The 16,778-nt window shown below is 45.7% G+C and overlaps 1 protein-coding gene across 1 annotated transcript; it reads right to left on the reverse strand.

The window, feature by feature from the left end:
* Positions 1–139: 139 nt before the first annotated feature.
* Aaas (aladin WD repeat nucleoporin) lies at positions 140–13,249 on the reverse strand. Its single transcript, XM_031356811.1, has 16 exons — positions 12,979–13,249; positions 12,463–12,590; positions 9,181–9,236; positions 8,820–8,911; positions 8,621–8,667; positions 7,795–7,893; positions 6,684–6,827; positions 2,323–2,443; positions 1,936–2,060; positions 1,730–1,790; positions 1,495–1,585; positions 1,273–1,366; positions 1,137–1,204; positions 772–853; positions 596–680; positions 140–390 (listed from the first exon to the last, which is right to left on the reverse strand). The coding sequence occupies exons 1-16, from the start codon at positions 13,099–13,101 to the stop codon at positions 166–168; spliced, it is 1,641 nt and encodes a 546-aa protein (XP_031212671.1). The 5' UTR covers positions 13,102–13,249; the 3' UTR covers positions 140–165.
* Positions 13,250–16,778: the final 3,529 nt, after the last annotated feature.

The raw sequence follows: 16,778 nt of genomic DNA on the forward strand, positions 1-16,778 counted from the left end.
AAATAATAAATCCTTAAGAAGTAGAGAGAAACCATCCTAGGACTAAATAACTTGATCAAATTCCCAAGTAGCTGGAAAGGATCTAACCAGTGGTCCAACTCACACCCCAGCAACACACTTGGAGTTACATCCTGGTAAATGAGTGGAAACAAAGAGAAACTTTATTTACAAGTGGGAATGAGGGGAGTGGGGTTGGGCAGATGGTTGTCCTGGAAGAGGGTCCCAAGGAGCAGAGGTTAGTGATGTCTCAGTAAATAGTGGCACTTCATGAATAGAGCCTCCACCTCCAGCTGGGGGCTCCTGGGCCGGACCAAGCACTGGGCTAAAGCGTGGAAACTGGGCATTGACAAAGTATAGAGGAATGTGGGTGATTCGGCCTGTGGACCAGCACTGCAAAGAACGGGAAAGAAAGGCATCACTGTTTGGGCCTCCAGCTATCCTGAAGACACCCGCACACACACATGCTCATGTGCACGCACAAGCAAGCAAACGCGCATGCGCGCGCGCACACACACATATACACACACACACACACACACACACACACACACACACACACACACACACACACACAGCCCATCCCTTGTGGACTCACCACACTGAGCAAGGCCCCTTTGTTGAAGGAAGGATGGAAAGTGATAAGCTGAGCCTGGGCTCCTGGCTCCCCCTGGATAACGCCACTTAGGCAAAAGGAAGAGGAAGTGAGAAGACAAAAGACAGCTGGATGTGAGAAGGTCTTTGTGGCTAGCCCCAAGGTCGGCTTGCACATACCAGGGAAGCAGCTCAAACACGGGGCTGTTTCGAGTTCGAAAAAGGAGGATGACCGGATTCCCATCCTGAACCCGTGGGTTTCCTGTAAGAAATGTGTCAGCTAATGCGGGAACTCTGGAAGCAAAGTTGCAGAGGCAGAGAACAGTAGCCCTGGTGCTGTCAAAATCTATTAGGCTGTGGCTTAAGAAAGCCCTTTGTCTAGTTGAGTGTATTAGCACACACTTTTAATACCAGCACTGACAGACAAAACTAGTGAACCTGTGAGTTCAAGGCCAGTCTGATCTCATAGTGAATTCCAGGACAGCCACGGCTACACAGTGAGACCTTGTCTCAAAGAAAGACAGCCCATTCTCTTTGCGCCTTACCTTTCATGAGCACAGCCAGACGTTCACCACTTGGGTCCCAAACCATGGAGTGGGCCTCTCCCCCGAGTCTGTGAAAGGACAAGCATCAAGTGTGGCTCATTCTGGCTTCACCCCTCCCACAGCTACTCAGACTCACCTCTCCTCTCCGTCTGGGGTCTCAATTGTTGTCTCAGAAAGATCTGCTACAATGGTTGCTGACTTCGCACCTCCAACATGGCCTTTCTCTGTTCCTATAAGCAGAGGTTTCTATGCGGTATCCTTGGCTTCTGTACCTCCCTTCATCTCTCAGTGTACCCTGTAGCTGCTGTCTTCCTCTGACCACCCCAGACGGTCTGCATTCTAAGATGTCCTAACTCACCACATCGATCTGGGAATGACAAGGAGTAAATTAATGCCTCCCCCAGTACAGTGAACAGCAGTCGGTTTCCATCTGGACTCCAGCAGCCAGTCTGGGGACAGGAAGGAAAAGACAGTAAATATATCTACAGGAGGGCTAAAGCTGGGGAGAAGATGGGAGCCATGCATGAAGGGATCCAGGCCCATGAGAATTCCCTTCCTCCCAGCTTCTGTGAATTAATACAGTCCCCACTTACCTGGCAGCGCCCTGAGAGAGTTGGCCACCCCTCACAAGTCCACATCTGGGCCTCCCAGACTCTGAGCCAAAGAAAGCCATATTACAGCATAGGGCCTTCAGGCTCGAACCCTGGACTGACCCAACAACTTGCAGTCCCAAGGTCGGGCCGAGAAGTGAGGTGCCTTTCTGTGAGTTCTTGGCTCCCCTAGCTTTTCACCTACTCACCGGAAGCCAGCGGAAGGAGTTGTAGCCAGGACTTTGCTGCCATCTGGGGACCACAGCAGGTTGGTAACCCCTCCTCCTCGGAACCAAGGAAGGGGCACGCAGGTTTCTGTTGAAATGTCCCATACCTGAGATAGAGGGAACTCAGCACAGAGACTCAAAAGACTACCAAGCTACTCGTGGTAGGCTACCCTCTTATGTACACAAAGCCCTAGAGAAGGGGAAGCAATAAGAAACAGACTACTCGACATAAAGACCTAAGTTTAAGATCACAGTGAAAGCTGGCAGAGTTCAGATGTGAAGAGCCCAGATGAAACTCTGAAGACAGACAACAAGTGTACTCTGTCATGCGTGAGGAAGGCTGCTGTCTGACGGGTGGGACCGACTCACCAGAATGACAGCATCCACAGGTGAGGCCGAGAGCAGCCACCCCCCATTGGGGGCCCAAGCCAAGCTGGTGACTGGTGTGTGCCCAGGGTGAGATAACACCTGGGCGCAGCCAGAGGAGGGTCTGCCAGGGATAAACAAAGGGATGCAATGAGAAAACAGTAAACAAACAATTGCATCAAGGGGCTGAAGACTGTGAGACCACTTGCTGCTCTCCAGGTGGTAAAAGTGGGTCCCAGCACTCACTGCAGGTGCTCCCACCTAAGTCCAGCTCCAGGGAGTCAATGCCCTCTCTGACCTGTTGTTGCCACCACTAAACAACACAAAAATGAAATGAAAATCCCTATCATAATTCCATTTCATTGCTTGTGTCTAACTTCAACCTGGGCTGGAAAAAAGGGATTATGGAGAAAGTTAAAGGGAAATTCTATGGAGAGCCTGTGATTGGCAGGGTATGAGCCAGAATAAAAAGACAGAAGACGGCTCATGGCAGTAAGCCTAAAGGGGGCTGTGTTGGAGTATCATTTCCCACTGAACTGGGCTGGGGTCTCCTGACAGTACATCAAGGATCCAAGCTCTGCTTCTCTTCTTGCCTTTCTGTCAGAACATCTCCCATTTCCACCACTGAGTGCTGTTTCAGTGGCCTGGGTTCTCCCCTTTCCATCCAGCAGTAACCACCTTTAACTGCTGTGAGGCCACTACAGAGGCAACATTATAGTGACTGACCATTTTCTTTTTTTTTTTTTTTTTGGTTTTTTGAGACAGGGTTTCTCTGTGTAGCCCTGGCTGTCCTGGAACTCACTCTGTAGACCAGGCTGGCCTTGAACTCAGAAATCCGCCTGCCTCTGCCTCCCAAGCTGGGATTAAAGGCGTGTGCCACCACCTGGCATGACTGACGATTTTCAAGTCAGTCATCTCTGCGCTCCAGCTCACTGTCAGTGGCTCTACTCTCCCTGCAGCCTGTTCCTCAGACCTTTTCAAATGCACATTAGATTGTCCATACGACACACTGCCAACCTTTGACTTTGTTATTATATTTATATATAAACATGTACTTTATAACATGGTATATACATATATGTATATAGAATACATGTTATGAGTATAAATATATATAGTATTAAGATACATTTTACATATACTTTATATGTGTTAAATATTTTATGTTAAATATATTATATATATAAATATTATAAAAGTTCAATCTTAAGAAACCACAGTGGTGGCTGGAGAGATGGCTCAGTGGTTAAGAGCACTGACTGTTCTTCCAGAGGTCCTTAGTTCAATTCCCAACAACCATCTATAATGGAATCTGATGCCTTCTTTCCTGTGTCTGAAGACAGCTACAGTGTACTCATATACACAAGATAAATAAAAAACCTTTATTAAAAAAACAAAAAGAAAGAAACCACAGTGGGCAACTAGAACCACTCCCAAACGCTGTTCTCTGGGCCCTCTGGCAGCAGAGAGGTGGTTGTATCTCTGGATTCAAGCTCAGCCTGGTCTACAGAGCAAGTTCCAGGACAGCCAGGGCTACACAGAGAAACCTGGTCTCAAAAAAAAAAAAAACAAAAAAAACAAAAAAAACCCAAAAAACAAAAAACAAAAGGGCTGGAGAGATGGCTCAGTGGTTAAGAGCACTGACTGCTCTTTCAAAGGTCCTGAGCTCAATTCCTAGCAGCCACATGGTGGCTCACAACCATCTGTAATGGGATCCAATGCCCTCTACTGGTAATGTCTGAAGATAGCTACAGTGTACTCATATAAATAAATCTTTTTAAAAAATGAACTGTTTAAAAACAAAAACCCAAAAAGTTGTGTTTGACCACCACATGAGTGCATACATACATAATAAATTTTTAAACTTTTTTTTTTTTTATTTAAAAAGGGCAGCCCAGGGCTGGAGAGATGGCTCAGCATGCTGTCTGTAACTCCAGTTCCACTAGTTTCTGTGGGTAGTTACACTCATATGCACATACATACATACATGTGATTAAAAATACATCTTTTACTGTTTTGTGTGTCTGGTGTCTTGCATGTATACATGTCAGTGCCCATGATGGACAGAAGAGGGGATCAGATCTCCTGAACCTCTTATCCCCAGCACCATCTCTATGTCCCTAAAATAAAAACATTTTAAAGGATAGCCTATCTTTTGTAGCATACCTGCTACAAGAACTGTTACTCCTCCCTTGCTGGCTTCTCCCTAAAAAACAATTCTAATTTCCTAGGAAAGGAGCTAGAGAGATGGCTATGTGGATAAAAGCACTGGCTGCTCTCCTAGAGGATCCAGGGTCAACTCCCAGCTCCCATATGGTGATTCATAAGCATCTGTAACTCCAGGCCCAGGGTACATCACTTTCTTCTTGCTTCCTTAGGCCCTGCGTGCACATGGTATGCAGACACACATCTATGCACATAACATTTTAAGAAATAAAATAAACTTCACTATAAAAAAAATTTCCAGAAAAAGCAGGGTGTGCAGTACACTCCTTTCACTTGAGAGGTGAGCAGGAGGGTCAAGAGTTAAAGGCCAGCCCTATCTATACTTAACTTGGGGGTCAGAGTTGCCTAATTAAACCCTGTCAAAAACAACCAAAGACACATGACTCAGTATTACTAGTGCCGATATTTTGGGCCATTTTGTACAATTAAAAAAATGTGGGTGAGGCCAGGCAGTGGTGGTGCACACCTTTAATCCCAGCACTTGAAAGGCAGAGGCAGGTGGATTTCTGAGTTTGAGGCCAGCCTGGTCTACAGAGTGAGTTCCAGGACAGCCAAGTCTATACAGAGAAACCCTGTCTCAAAAAACCAAAAAGACCTGAGTGGTTTTTTTGTTTTGTTTTGTTTTCTAAATAACTACAACTCAAGTCAGGCATGAAGGGAACTACTGGTGAGATCCAAGGAATTTCTGAGCATAGTCAATAGTAATGGACAGCAGGGCAGTGGTGGCTCAACCCATTAATTCCAGCACAGGGAACAGGGGCAGGCAGAGCTCTGTGAGTTCAAGGCAAGCCTGGTCCAGAGAGTGAGTTCCGAAACAGCCAGGCCGACACAGAGAAACCCTGTCTCAAAAAAAAAAAAAAAAAGTGCTGGGCAAACAGACGTCAGCCTCTCAGTCTTAAAAAATCCGGCATGGTGACACAGACGCCAACTAAGCCATAGCTGAGGACACGGAGGCAGAGGCAGAGGCCGGTCCATGTCTGTGAGCTCAAAACTCTCCTCCTGGTCTACACGTGAGCTCTAGGCTAGCATAGGGAGGGAGACCCCATCAAACAAAACAAAAAACCAACACTGAAACTTAGTAATTTCCTAACTTCTCTAGGAAGATTGTGCCAAAATAGGGCTACAGGGGAGGAAAAGAAAAAACAAGAATGGAGGAGGGAGCGGGAGGGAGCACAGAGATGCAATACAGCCTGAAGACACTGAGTTCCACACAATGGAAGGAGGGAACCAACTCCCCAAAACCATCCTCTATACTTGAGCTACCACGTGTCCCATATACAGTAAATAAATGTACTTTTTAAAGTTTTTTTAATAATTTTTATTTATGAGTACACTGTCCCTGTCTTCAGACACACCAGAAGAGGGCACCAGATCTCATTACAGATGGTTGTGAGCCACCGTGTGGTTGCTGGAAATTGAACTCAGGGCCTTTGGAAGTATAGTCAGTGCTCTTAACCTCTGAGCTATCTCTCCAGCCCATAAATGTACTTTTTTTTTTTTTGGTTTTTCAAGAGTTTCTCTGTGTAACAGCTCTGACTGCCCTGAAATCCTTACATAGACCAGGGTGGCCTCGAACTCACAGAGATCCACCTGCCTCTGCCTCCCAAGTACTGAGATTAAAGGCATGCACCACCACCACCTAGCTAAGGTTTCCTATTTATTCATAATTTTAGATTTTCTGGTTTTATTTTGAGTTCTCATGGTATTGTCCCAACTTTTTGTTTGTTTTGAGACAGGGTTTCTCTGTGTATCCCTGGCTATCCTGGACAGCTTGTAGACCTGACTGGTTGAACTCAGAGATCCACCTTCTTTCCTTTGCCTCTGGGGTGCTGGGATTTGAGGCGTGGGCCACCACCTGCTGACTGTTCCATTTTTATGGTTTCTACCTATGTCTGCATTTGTTCCTGCTCTACTTTTATACCTCTGTCTGTCTGGCAGTGTATGACCCACAAATATATTCTTCCATAACCCCAGAGGCCACTAAATCTGTCCCTTTGTCTAGACAGAGCATCCTAGCACCCACCTGACCTTAGATCTGCTTCTCCCACAGCCCTGGGAAGTGCTGTGAGGAAACCTGCACATCCCATGGGCCTCTGGCATGACCCTCAGAAAGGTCAAGACAGGATGCCAGGACTTACCTCGTAGATAAAGAAGTGGGGTCCAGGGTCCAGATGAGAATACAGCTCTGGCAAGCCACAGCCAAGACAGAGGCACTGAGGGGCTTCCAGGCCAAGGCTGCCACATTTCGCTGTAGACGGTGCTTCAGGGAAGGAACTATAGTGCTGGGTACAGAATAGGAGACTCGGTCAAAGCAAAGACTCTAAGCTCAAAAAGCCTGAGTCCCACTAAAAAGACAAAACAAGGTGCTGGCAAGATGGGTTGGTGGTTAACAGAACTGACTGATCTTCCAAAGGGTATGGGTTCAGTTCCCACCACCTACATGGTAGCTCACAACTGTCTGTAACTCCAGTTCCAGAGGATATGTTGCCCTCTTCTGGCATGGAAGTCTTGTACAGGCATCCACGCAAGCAAAACACTCAATCACATAAAAAATTTAAAAAAATTTTCAAGAAGGTAAAACAGGCTGGGGATCATGGCCCACACCTTACATCCCAGCACCAAGGAAGCAGAGGGAAATCTGTGAGTTCAAGGCCAGCCTGATCTACAGAGCAAGTTTCAGGACAGCCAGGGATACATAGAAAAACCCTGCCTACAAATAAATAAATAAATAAATAAATAACAAAGGTAAAGGGGGCTGGAGAGGTGGCTGAGAGGTTAAGAGCTCTGGCTGCTCCTCTAGAGGAGCTGAGTTCAATCCCAAGCACCTACATGACAGCTGTCAGGAGTCTGTAACTCCTCTCATAGCACCAGGCATGCACATGGTACACATACATATATATGCATTCTCAGGCAAAATATTCATATGCATAAAGTAAAATCAATCATAAACAAACAAGCAAAAACAGTAAAACAAAAGATAAGAAGTTCCGGGAAGTAGTGGTGCATGCCTTTAATCCCACCCCTTGAGAGCCAAAGGCAGGGGGATCTCTGAGTTCAAGGCCAGCAGAGATCCTATCATAGAAAAAAAAAAGTTAGATGCAAAAAGGACACATTCAATTTTGGAGTGTCCCCAGCCCCATTTCTGGAAGGAGCCCTATGGACCAGCCCATGAAGTGCAGGACTAAGGCCAGCAGGAAGGTGAGACCAGTCTGAACCTGACTTTGCTTGCATACACATGCACACACGCACCTGTTGGCATTATAAACACGGATGGAGTCATCCAGCAGGGCCACTGCAAACTTGTTGGTGTGAGGATGCCAGGCAAAGACCCGTAAGCAGCAGCTGGACCTGCGGTGGGATGAGCACCTAGCTGGCAGCTGTACCTCCCAGCAACAGCCTAGCAACTCGGACTCCCTTCCACAGGAGCAAAGGGATACTCGGGTTTTCTTTTGTTCCTTTCTGAGGGTGGGCAGAGTGGAGTCTTAGGGTAGATAAAACACCACAGCTAAAAGCAACTGGAGAGTAAAGGGCTAATGTCATTCTTCAGCTCGCAGTCCATCATCCAAGGGAGTCAGGGCAGGAATGCAAGGCAGGAGCTATGGTGTACGATGTCTGCTGGCTTGTTCAGCCTGCTTTCTTTTTCTTTCTGGGAGAATGGGGTGGGATAAGTAGGTGGGTGGATTTTTTGTTTTATTTTTGAGGCAGTGTCTCAGTATGTAGCTCTAGCTGCCTACAAATCACTCTGTAGACCAGACTGTCTTCCAGCTCAGAGATACACCTGCCTCTACCTGAGTGCTGGGGTTAAAGGGAATCACAACTATCAGTCTGCTTTCTTATAGCACCCAGGACCATCATAGTGAGGTGGGCCTTCCTACATCAGTCATCAATCAAAAAGGCACCCCACAACTTCCCCACAGGATTCTTCTCTGCAAATGACTCTAGCTGACACCAAGGTGACATGAACTAGAGCAGGAGTAACAATGTAAAGGAGTTCCTTCTGCCTTCACCTCTCTCCCCAGAGGAATTTCCAGGTCAGGAATTCTGTCCTACAGGGTACCAGAGTTTGTGCACTCACCAATTAGTTACTTGGGCAAATTCAGCAATCAGATCTTCACTCCTGAGCTAAGAATACAACAAACAGACATGACATACAGAAGGAGCACACCTACTCAACATTCCCACAGCAGGGTTAGACCACACCCACTCTCTGGGTCACCACATCCAGCCCTGCCCACAAAAAAAAAAAAAAGAGTCAGGGAGGAAGTCAAACTTACCGAGAGATGTGGGAACAGGGAGCCATGGAGTGAGGAGGCCCGGCCACAGAGAGCCAGGGCCCAGCTGGAGGCTGTCTTTACCCACTCAAACACTGTGAGGTAAAAGACAGCTCTGATGGCATCATGCACAGGGTTATAACTCGCCCTGCTCTTGGGTGAGGACAGAGTCAAAGCTCTTCAGTCCTTGTGCTTGGATACCTTCTCCCCAGCCCCACTTTGGATATCTGGGTACTTAGAAGAAAAGGTGACAGAAAAAAAGCAGGCTAAAGGGAGAGGCTGGGCTAACAGGTGTTGGAGTGAGGTTAGGAAGTATGGGGAAGAGATAAGCTCACACATAGAGGGGACTAGAGGGGAGCCTCACCTTCTTCCTCTGAATTTGAAATCTCATTCAGAACTCCAAAAAGACCCGACTCATGCCTCAAGAGGAGAAAAAGTAAAAAGAATTACTGTGACCCTGTCGGAAGTCCCCCTAATAGGTTTCATCCATTTAACAAACATATATTAAAAATAAGAGGTTTGGGAGAGTATGTGTGCCTCAGTTGGTAGAGTACCTACCCAACATGAACAAAGCCCTGGATTCAATCCCCACTAGCACATAAAATAAGATGTGGTAGTTTATACCTATAACCCCAACACTGGGTAGGTAAAATTGAGAAGATCAAAAGTTGAATATCCTTAGTAACACAGTTGCTGGGGCTGGATGAAGCATTCTCTCTCTCTCTCTCCTCTCTCTCTTTTTTTTAAAAAAAAAAAAAAAAAGGAAGCTAGGCAGTGGTGGTGCACGCCTTTAGTCCCAGCACTTGGGAGGCAGAGGCAGGCAGACTTCTGAGTTCAAGTTCAGCCTGGTCTACAGAGTGAGTTCCACAACAGCCAGGGCTACACAGAGAAACCCTCTCTTGAAAAACCAAAAAGAAAAAAAAGGAAGAGGGGTAGTGGTCACTCATGCCTTTAATCGCAACACTTGGAAGGCAGAGTCAGGTCAATCTCTAAGTTCAAGGTCTACAGAGTGAGTGAGTAACAGGATAGCTGGTGCTATACAGAGAAAACCTGTCTCAACAAAGAAACAAAACAAGGGGCTGGAGAAATGGCTCAGCAGTTAAGAACACTGGCTGCTCTTCAGAGGTCCTGAGTTCAATTCCCAGCAACCACATGGAGGCTCACAACCATCTGTAATGGGATCCGATGCCCTCTTCTGGTATGTCTGAAGACAGCTACAGTGTACTCATATACATAAATAAATCTTTTTAAACAAAACAAAGACAAAAAAAGAGGCATTATATTTTTAGTGAGTGTCAACTATGCAGCAAACACTTTATATATATATTACCCTTTAATTTATTTAGGACATTAGATTATTTACCACATTAATCTAAATGGCATTTTGCCCACTTACAGATGAGACAACTAAATTTCAGGGATTGGAAGTGGTAGAATATCTGAGCAAGTCGGTTAGGACTTGGCCAGGTGTGATAGCAAACACCTTTAATTCCAGTTTGCAGGAGGCAGAGACTGGAAGAACCTGTTGAGTCCTCAGCCAACTTGATCTAAGTGGTAAGTTCATCCAGCCAGGGCTACATACTGATTGAGATGAGGAAAAAAGAGAATGAGGAAGAGAGGGGAGAGGAAGAGGATGAGGAGGAGGGAGGGAGAGAGGGAGAGAGACAGAGAGACAGAGAGAGACAGACAGAAAGAGAGAGAAGGCATCAACCATCTTTCAAACAGTGAGTGGCGAGTCAAAATGCACTTCAGAAAGATCAATTTGGACATTAGAGGAGCCCAGAATGGAGAAAGGGATCAGCTAAGAAATGACTTAAGGTGGCCCATGCCTTTACCCTCAGCATCAGGAGGCATAGGGAGGCAGATCTGTGTCTGAGGCCAGTCTAGTCTACATAGAAAGTTCCAGGACAGCCATGACTATTACACAGAGAAACCATGTCTTGAATAAATAAATAAAATAAAAATAAAAAAGAAAGAAGCTACTTAAGGACGCCTCAGGAAAAATAATCCCAACACTTGGGAGGCAGAGGCAAGCGGATTTCTGAGTTCAAGCCCAGCCTGGTCTACAGAGTGAGCTCCAGGACAGCCAGGGCTATACAGAGAAACCCTGTCTCGAAGAGAAAAAAAAAAGGGCTGGTGAGATGGCTCAGTGGGTTAGAGCACCGATCGCTCTTCCAAAGGTCCTGAGTTCAATTCCCAGCAACCATAAGGTGGCTCACAACCATCTGTAATGAAATCTGACGCCCTCTTCTGGTGGTCTGAAGACAGCTACAGTGTACTCATTTATAATAATAAATAAATCTTTAAAAAAAAAAAGAGGCAAGTTTGAGAAACTTAGGAAGCAGATATATACACCTGAGGAATAATTAAGACAACAGTAAGGCTGAGTAATATCCTGAGAAACATGTAACTAACTATACAAGCAAATATGTCTACAACATGCCAGGCACTGAGCTAGGTGCTTCCATGCTCAATTTAACCATCACCACAATACTACTGCCCAGTTTCTGTTTTATTTACTTTTTGGTTTGGTTGGTTGTTTTTGAGATAGTCTCATGTAGTCCAGGTTAACCTCAATTTTGCAGTGTAGTCAAAAATGGCAACAAGCTTTTGCTCTTCCAGCCTAGTGCTGAGATTACAGACATGTGCCACCACACCTAGTTTTATGTAGTACTACTTACTGATCTGAGGGGTTCATGCATGCTAGGCAAGCACTCTACCAACTGAGCTACATCCACGTCCTGTATGTAAAATTTAGATAAAAGGCTATTTGGCAGGCTGGTGAGATGGCTAAGCAGGTAAGAGCACTGACTGCTCTTCTGGAGGTCTTGAGTTCAAATCCCAGCAACCACATGGTGGCTCACAACCATCTGTAATGAGATCTGATGCCCTCTTCTGGTGCATCTGAAGACAGCTACAGTGTACTTACTTATAATAATAAATAAATCTTTGGGCCAGATCGAGTGGGGCCAACCTGCATGAGCAGGGTTGACTGAGTGATCAGAGGTCCTAAATTCAATTCCCAGCAACCACATGAAGGCTCACAACCATCTGTACAACTACAATGTACTCATATATGTAAAATAAATCTTTTTTTTTTAAAGGCTATTTGGCAACAACTCACAAAGTAACAAATGAAGGTAATTCATAAACCCAAGAATTCTTTTTACAGATAATAACAATGGTAATAATGGTGATGGCAAACATACAGAGGGATTAATGTGCCAGGAAATGCCTCTAAGTGCTTTCCATCTATTTAGTCACCACAGTGTAAAGGGGTTTTGTTTTAGGACAGAGTAATTGAGTAACTCTTCCAAACCTACACAGCTTAAAAAAAAAAAAGCAGCTCTTACATGTCCTAGTTATCGACGAACCAATACAACCTTTACCTAATTTTCCTGAGCTTCAGATAAAAATGAATAACGCAGGACACGAGGTCGGTGCTGAGAGCACATTTGTAAAACCAGGCCAGGCTATTAGGGATAAATAAGCTTCTGGTAAACCCTAGAGTTTTACAATAAAGATAGATCATCTAATATGACTTGTGGCAATATGAAGACACTGACTATAATTAGCTGCCTTTTCAAGAGCTGCCCAAAGCAGGCTCGGTAGACCATGGCCTAAGCAACCGTTTGCCAAGCCTCACCAAACATTGATGCACCTCTTCCACACTTGCTCCCGGTGATGGATGAAGGCAGTTCTTGTACCATGGTCCAGCCTCCCCGGAGTTTTTAAGGGATCCTTGGTCAGGTGTAGGACAGGAAGATTGATCCACTATACCTCAGAAGTGAGGGAGGGGAAGGCAGTCAGTCTCTTCCCCAAATCTTAACAGAACTCCCCGCCATCTCCAACCTATGGCATAAGAGATCCCACGGCCCCATTTCCCATACCCACAAATGTAACACTTGTGGGACAGAAAATTTTCAGTCCTCATCTGCAAACCACAATCGTTTTTCACAGGGCTGACACTAGAAAAGACCTGACTGACGGCATCCTTCATCTTCTCTACCTCTCCTAGAACCTTTTCACATGCTTTGGCATCCCTTACAGGGCAACACAGGCCCTAAAATATATTTCGTTCTCTCCAATCTCCCCTGAACCCCGCCGCGTCGCCACTATCCCCATTTTCCGCATCCCCACCGCGGCATCCCACCCGGACCACCTGGCCCCGGAAGTCGGGAGGCGGGCTCTCGTAGCTGTTGCCGGTCACCAGCTCGTTATTGTGCTCATACAGGGTAACTTGACCTCTAGGCGGAGGCGGGGGAAACAGCCCTAGGGAGCACATCTTGCCAGTCCGGACGGTGTCTGGAACCGACAGGCTCCCGGCTGGTGACTGCCCTCCCCTGAGTCTTAGTTCCCGGGCTAGGTTCGTATGCGGACGGGTAGCCGTACAGGACAAACGACTGCGCGAAGCTGAACGGAAATGCAAGGAAGAAAGTTCCGTGTGTGATTTCGGGACGGACTTCCGGAACTTCCTGGCGCGCCCCCTTGCGGACGGAGCGGGGCATGACGCTGACACGTCCAAGGGCTGACCTGTATAGTAAATAAGGAATGCCGCGGTTTGGTTTTGGTTTGGTTCCTGTGAGACTACTGTTTTTTCCAACTCTGAATCCTCAGCAGCGTCTCCCACCCACTTACTTAGTACGGAAAAAGCCAAAAATAAGCCAGGTTTAGGAAAGTACCTAATTAAACTCTCCAACCCCCGTAAATAGCCTTGAGGAAAATACAGACTAAGGCATCCTACCATTGATCTTCACATTCCACCCCACCCCCCCAAAAAACCTTAGAGAACAGTCAGAACAGACTGTAGGAGACAGTGCTATGCCTGCTGAACGCAGAGCCCGCAGGGTAAGGAGTACTGAAAAAGAAAGACTGAAAGGACAGTAACATTTCCTGAGTACATCACTACAAACGCTTTTATAACCCTTACAATAACCCCAAAAGTACACTGTTGAACTACCAGTAGCAAAGTGACACAGACTGGACCTAAATACACACAAACCAGACATTGGCACGGTATGTTAGTCCAAGGCTGTAATGCCAACAGGATATGGACAGGAATAAAAGGTCAACACGCGTGGGCTGTGTAGCAAGACCCTGTTTCAAAATCCCGTTGACTCCTGTTTGTAATCCCAGCATTGGGAGGTACGGGCATGAGGATCACTGGAAGTGTACTTTATAGTTCTCTTCCAGCTTGAGATACATACCACCCTGACTTTGTCTTATTTAGGCTTTGTTTTGAGGCAGGGTCTGGCTATGTTGCTCTGGCTAGCATGGAACTTGCTATGTAGACCTAGCTCACATTGAATTCGTAGAGATCTGTCTACCTCTATCTCCCAAGTGCTGAGTTTAAAGATGTACCACCATGCTCTCCTGAGACCCTTTCTGAAACTGAGGGTGGGGGCAGGGGGAGAGAACTAGAACTATAGAGAAGTGGGAAGTGAGATAATTAGTTACACTTGATGTCAACCTATCTGATTTAGAGATGTTAGATGGTTTAATTCTAACTTACTTTGAATCCATGCTTTGATTCATTTATGAGCTCAAAATCTGAGTAGGCGATTAGGAGGGACGTGTGGGACCTTGAGATTCACAGGAACAGGGCATTAGCCTTTCCCTGTTTATGCTGTCTCTCCTTCCTGGCCACTATGAATAAGCAAACCCTTCCACCTGCTCCTGAATCTATGACACTCTGCCTCACCCAAAGCCCAAAGAAATAGATTCACCTAGCCTTTAATGGAAACTAACTCTGAGTCTGACCCTCCTCCTTAGAGCACTTTTGTCACTGGGCATGGTGGTGCGTGCATGCCTGTAATACCAACACTAGACAGGGAGCATAAGACAGGCAGGCAGCTCCTGCCTCGTTATTTGTGTTTTGCCTTTATGTATCTTTGTGCATCACATGCATGCAGTGTCCACAGCAACCAGCAGAGGGCACTGGGCTCCCCTGGAACAGGGGTTACAGGTTTTGAATCATCATGTAGATTCGGGGAACAGAACCATGTGTCCTATGCATGAACAGTAAGTGCTCTTAGCCACTGAGCCATCTCTCTAGCCCCCAAATAACTTTTTGTTTTGTTTTGTTTTTCAATAGAAGGATTCTCTGTGTAGCCCTGGCTGTCCTAGAACTCCGTATACCAGGCTCAAAACTCAAGAGACCTGGGCTGGTGAGATGGTTCAGCACTTAAGAGCCCTGGCTGCTGCTCTTCCAAAGGTCCTGAGTTCAAATCCCAGCAACTACAAGGTGGCTCATAACCACTCGTAATGAGATCTTACACTCTCTTCTGGGGTGTCTGAAGACAGCTACAGTGTACTTACATATAATAATAAATAAATCTTTAAAAAAAAAAAAACTCGCCGGGTGGTGGTAGTGCACGCCTTTAATCCCAGCACTTGGGAGGCAGAGGCAGGCAGATTTCTAAGTTCGAGGCCAGCCTGGTCTACAGAGTGAGTTCCAGGACAGCCAGAGCTATACATACAGAGAAACCCTGTCTCAAAAACAAACAAACAAAAAAAAAACCAAACAAACAAAAAAGAAACAAAACAAAAAAAAAGAAAAAAACTCAAGAGACCCATCTTCCTCTGCCTCCCAAGTGCAGGGATTAAAGGTACCTGCCACCATCACCTGACTTTTAGGTTTTTTTTTTGTTTCCAAATAAATGACTCTTTAAAAATAAAAATGAAACATATTAGCCTGACCTAGTGGTGCATGCTTTTAGTCCCAGCACTTAGGAAGCCAAAATGGATGAGTCACTGTGAATTCAGAGCTATCCTTTTCTAACATAGGAAGCTACAGACCAGTCAGGGATATATAGTGAAACTATGTCTCAAAAACAAACAAACACAAACCATACTATGCCTGGAGACACAAATTCAGGGATGGGGATTTCTGGGAAGGGGGAAACCGGGAAAGGGGATAACATTTGAAATGTAAATAAAGAAAATATCCAATAAAAAAAAAAGAATGGGAGGTGTGGCAATGAAGTACTTGATTAATTTTTGTTTTGTATTTTTGAGACAGGCTAAGGCTGACTTCTAATTGGCGGGGATCCTCCTGCCTCAGACTCCAGAGTGCTGAAAATTACAGACAGTGGTGAATAGCTAACTTTGATTGTCATTCATCTGGTACACAGTGAGCTTGAGAGACTAGGCCAATATACTGAGGCCTGTCTCAAAAAAAATAAAAAATAAATAAAAAGGAAAGAAAGAAAAGAAGGAAGGAAGGAAGGAAGAAAGAAAGAGGGCTGGAGAGATGGCTCAGCAGTTAAGAGCACCAACTGCTCTTCCAGAGGTTATGAGTTCAATTCCCAGCAATGACATAGTAGCTCACAACCATCTGTAATGGGTATGATGCCCTCTTCTAGTGTGTGTGAAGACAGCTACAGTGTACTCATATACATAAATAAATAAATACATATTTTTAAAAGAAAGGAAGGGAACTCAAAGCTGTGTGCAGGCACACCCCCAGTCTCACTGAAGAATGTCAGAGCAATGGCAGAAATAGTGTCTTGTGCCCGGAACTTCTGTGTCTGCCTCTCTTTTCTATGTAGAAAGACCTTCAGAGAAACTCCCAGGTTAGAAGACAGACATCTGGAAGAAGCCTACAAGTACACTTCATCTGAGATAAGGTTGGCCTCAGTTTTCCTTTGCTCTGTTTTACTGAGATGGGTCTCACTTTGCTGTCCTGGCTGCCCTGGAGTTTACTATGGCTGCCTTCAGCCACAGAGCTCTGCCTTCTGTGTCCTGAGTGCTAGAATTAAAGCCTCCACACTGGACTCGCCTGTAAATTTCTTACCTCCTCAAATGTCAAGGAATGTGGGAGTCACCTGAGATTCTCTCTCTCTCTCTCTCTTTCTCTCTCTCTCTCTTCCTCTCCCTCCCCCCTCCACTCCCCCTCCCCCTCCCCTCTTCTTCTTCTTCTTCTTCTTCTTCTTCTTCTTCTTCTTCTTCTTCTTCTTCTTC

This window comes from Mastomys coucha, unplaced genomic scaffold (genome assembly GCF_008632895.1).
Source record: "Mastomys coucha isolate ucsf_1 unplaced genomic scaffold, UCSF_Mcou_1 pScaffold11, whole genome shotgun sequence".
Classification (NCBI taxonomy): Eukaryota; Metazoa; Chordata; class Mammalia; order Rodentia; family Muridae; genus Mastomys; species Mastomys coucha.

Bases quoted from the DNA above. Each gene is read 5' to 3' on its own strand.
- Aaas (XM_031356811.1), bottom strand. From the start codon at position 13,101: ATGTGCTCCCTAGGGCTGTTTCCCCCGCCTCCGCCTAGAGGTCAAGTT. The intron at 1,791-1,935 runs GTGAGTAGGTGA...TCTTTGGCTCAG, and splicing joins ACTCCTTCCGCTGGCTTCCG to AGTCTGGGAGGCCCAGATGT. The intron at 1,586-1,729 runs GTAAGTGGGGAC...TCCTGTCCCCAG, and splicing joins CTCTCTCAGGGCGCTGCCAG to ACTGGCTGCTGGAGTCCAGA.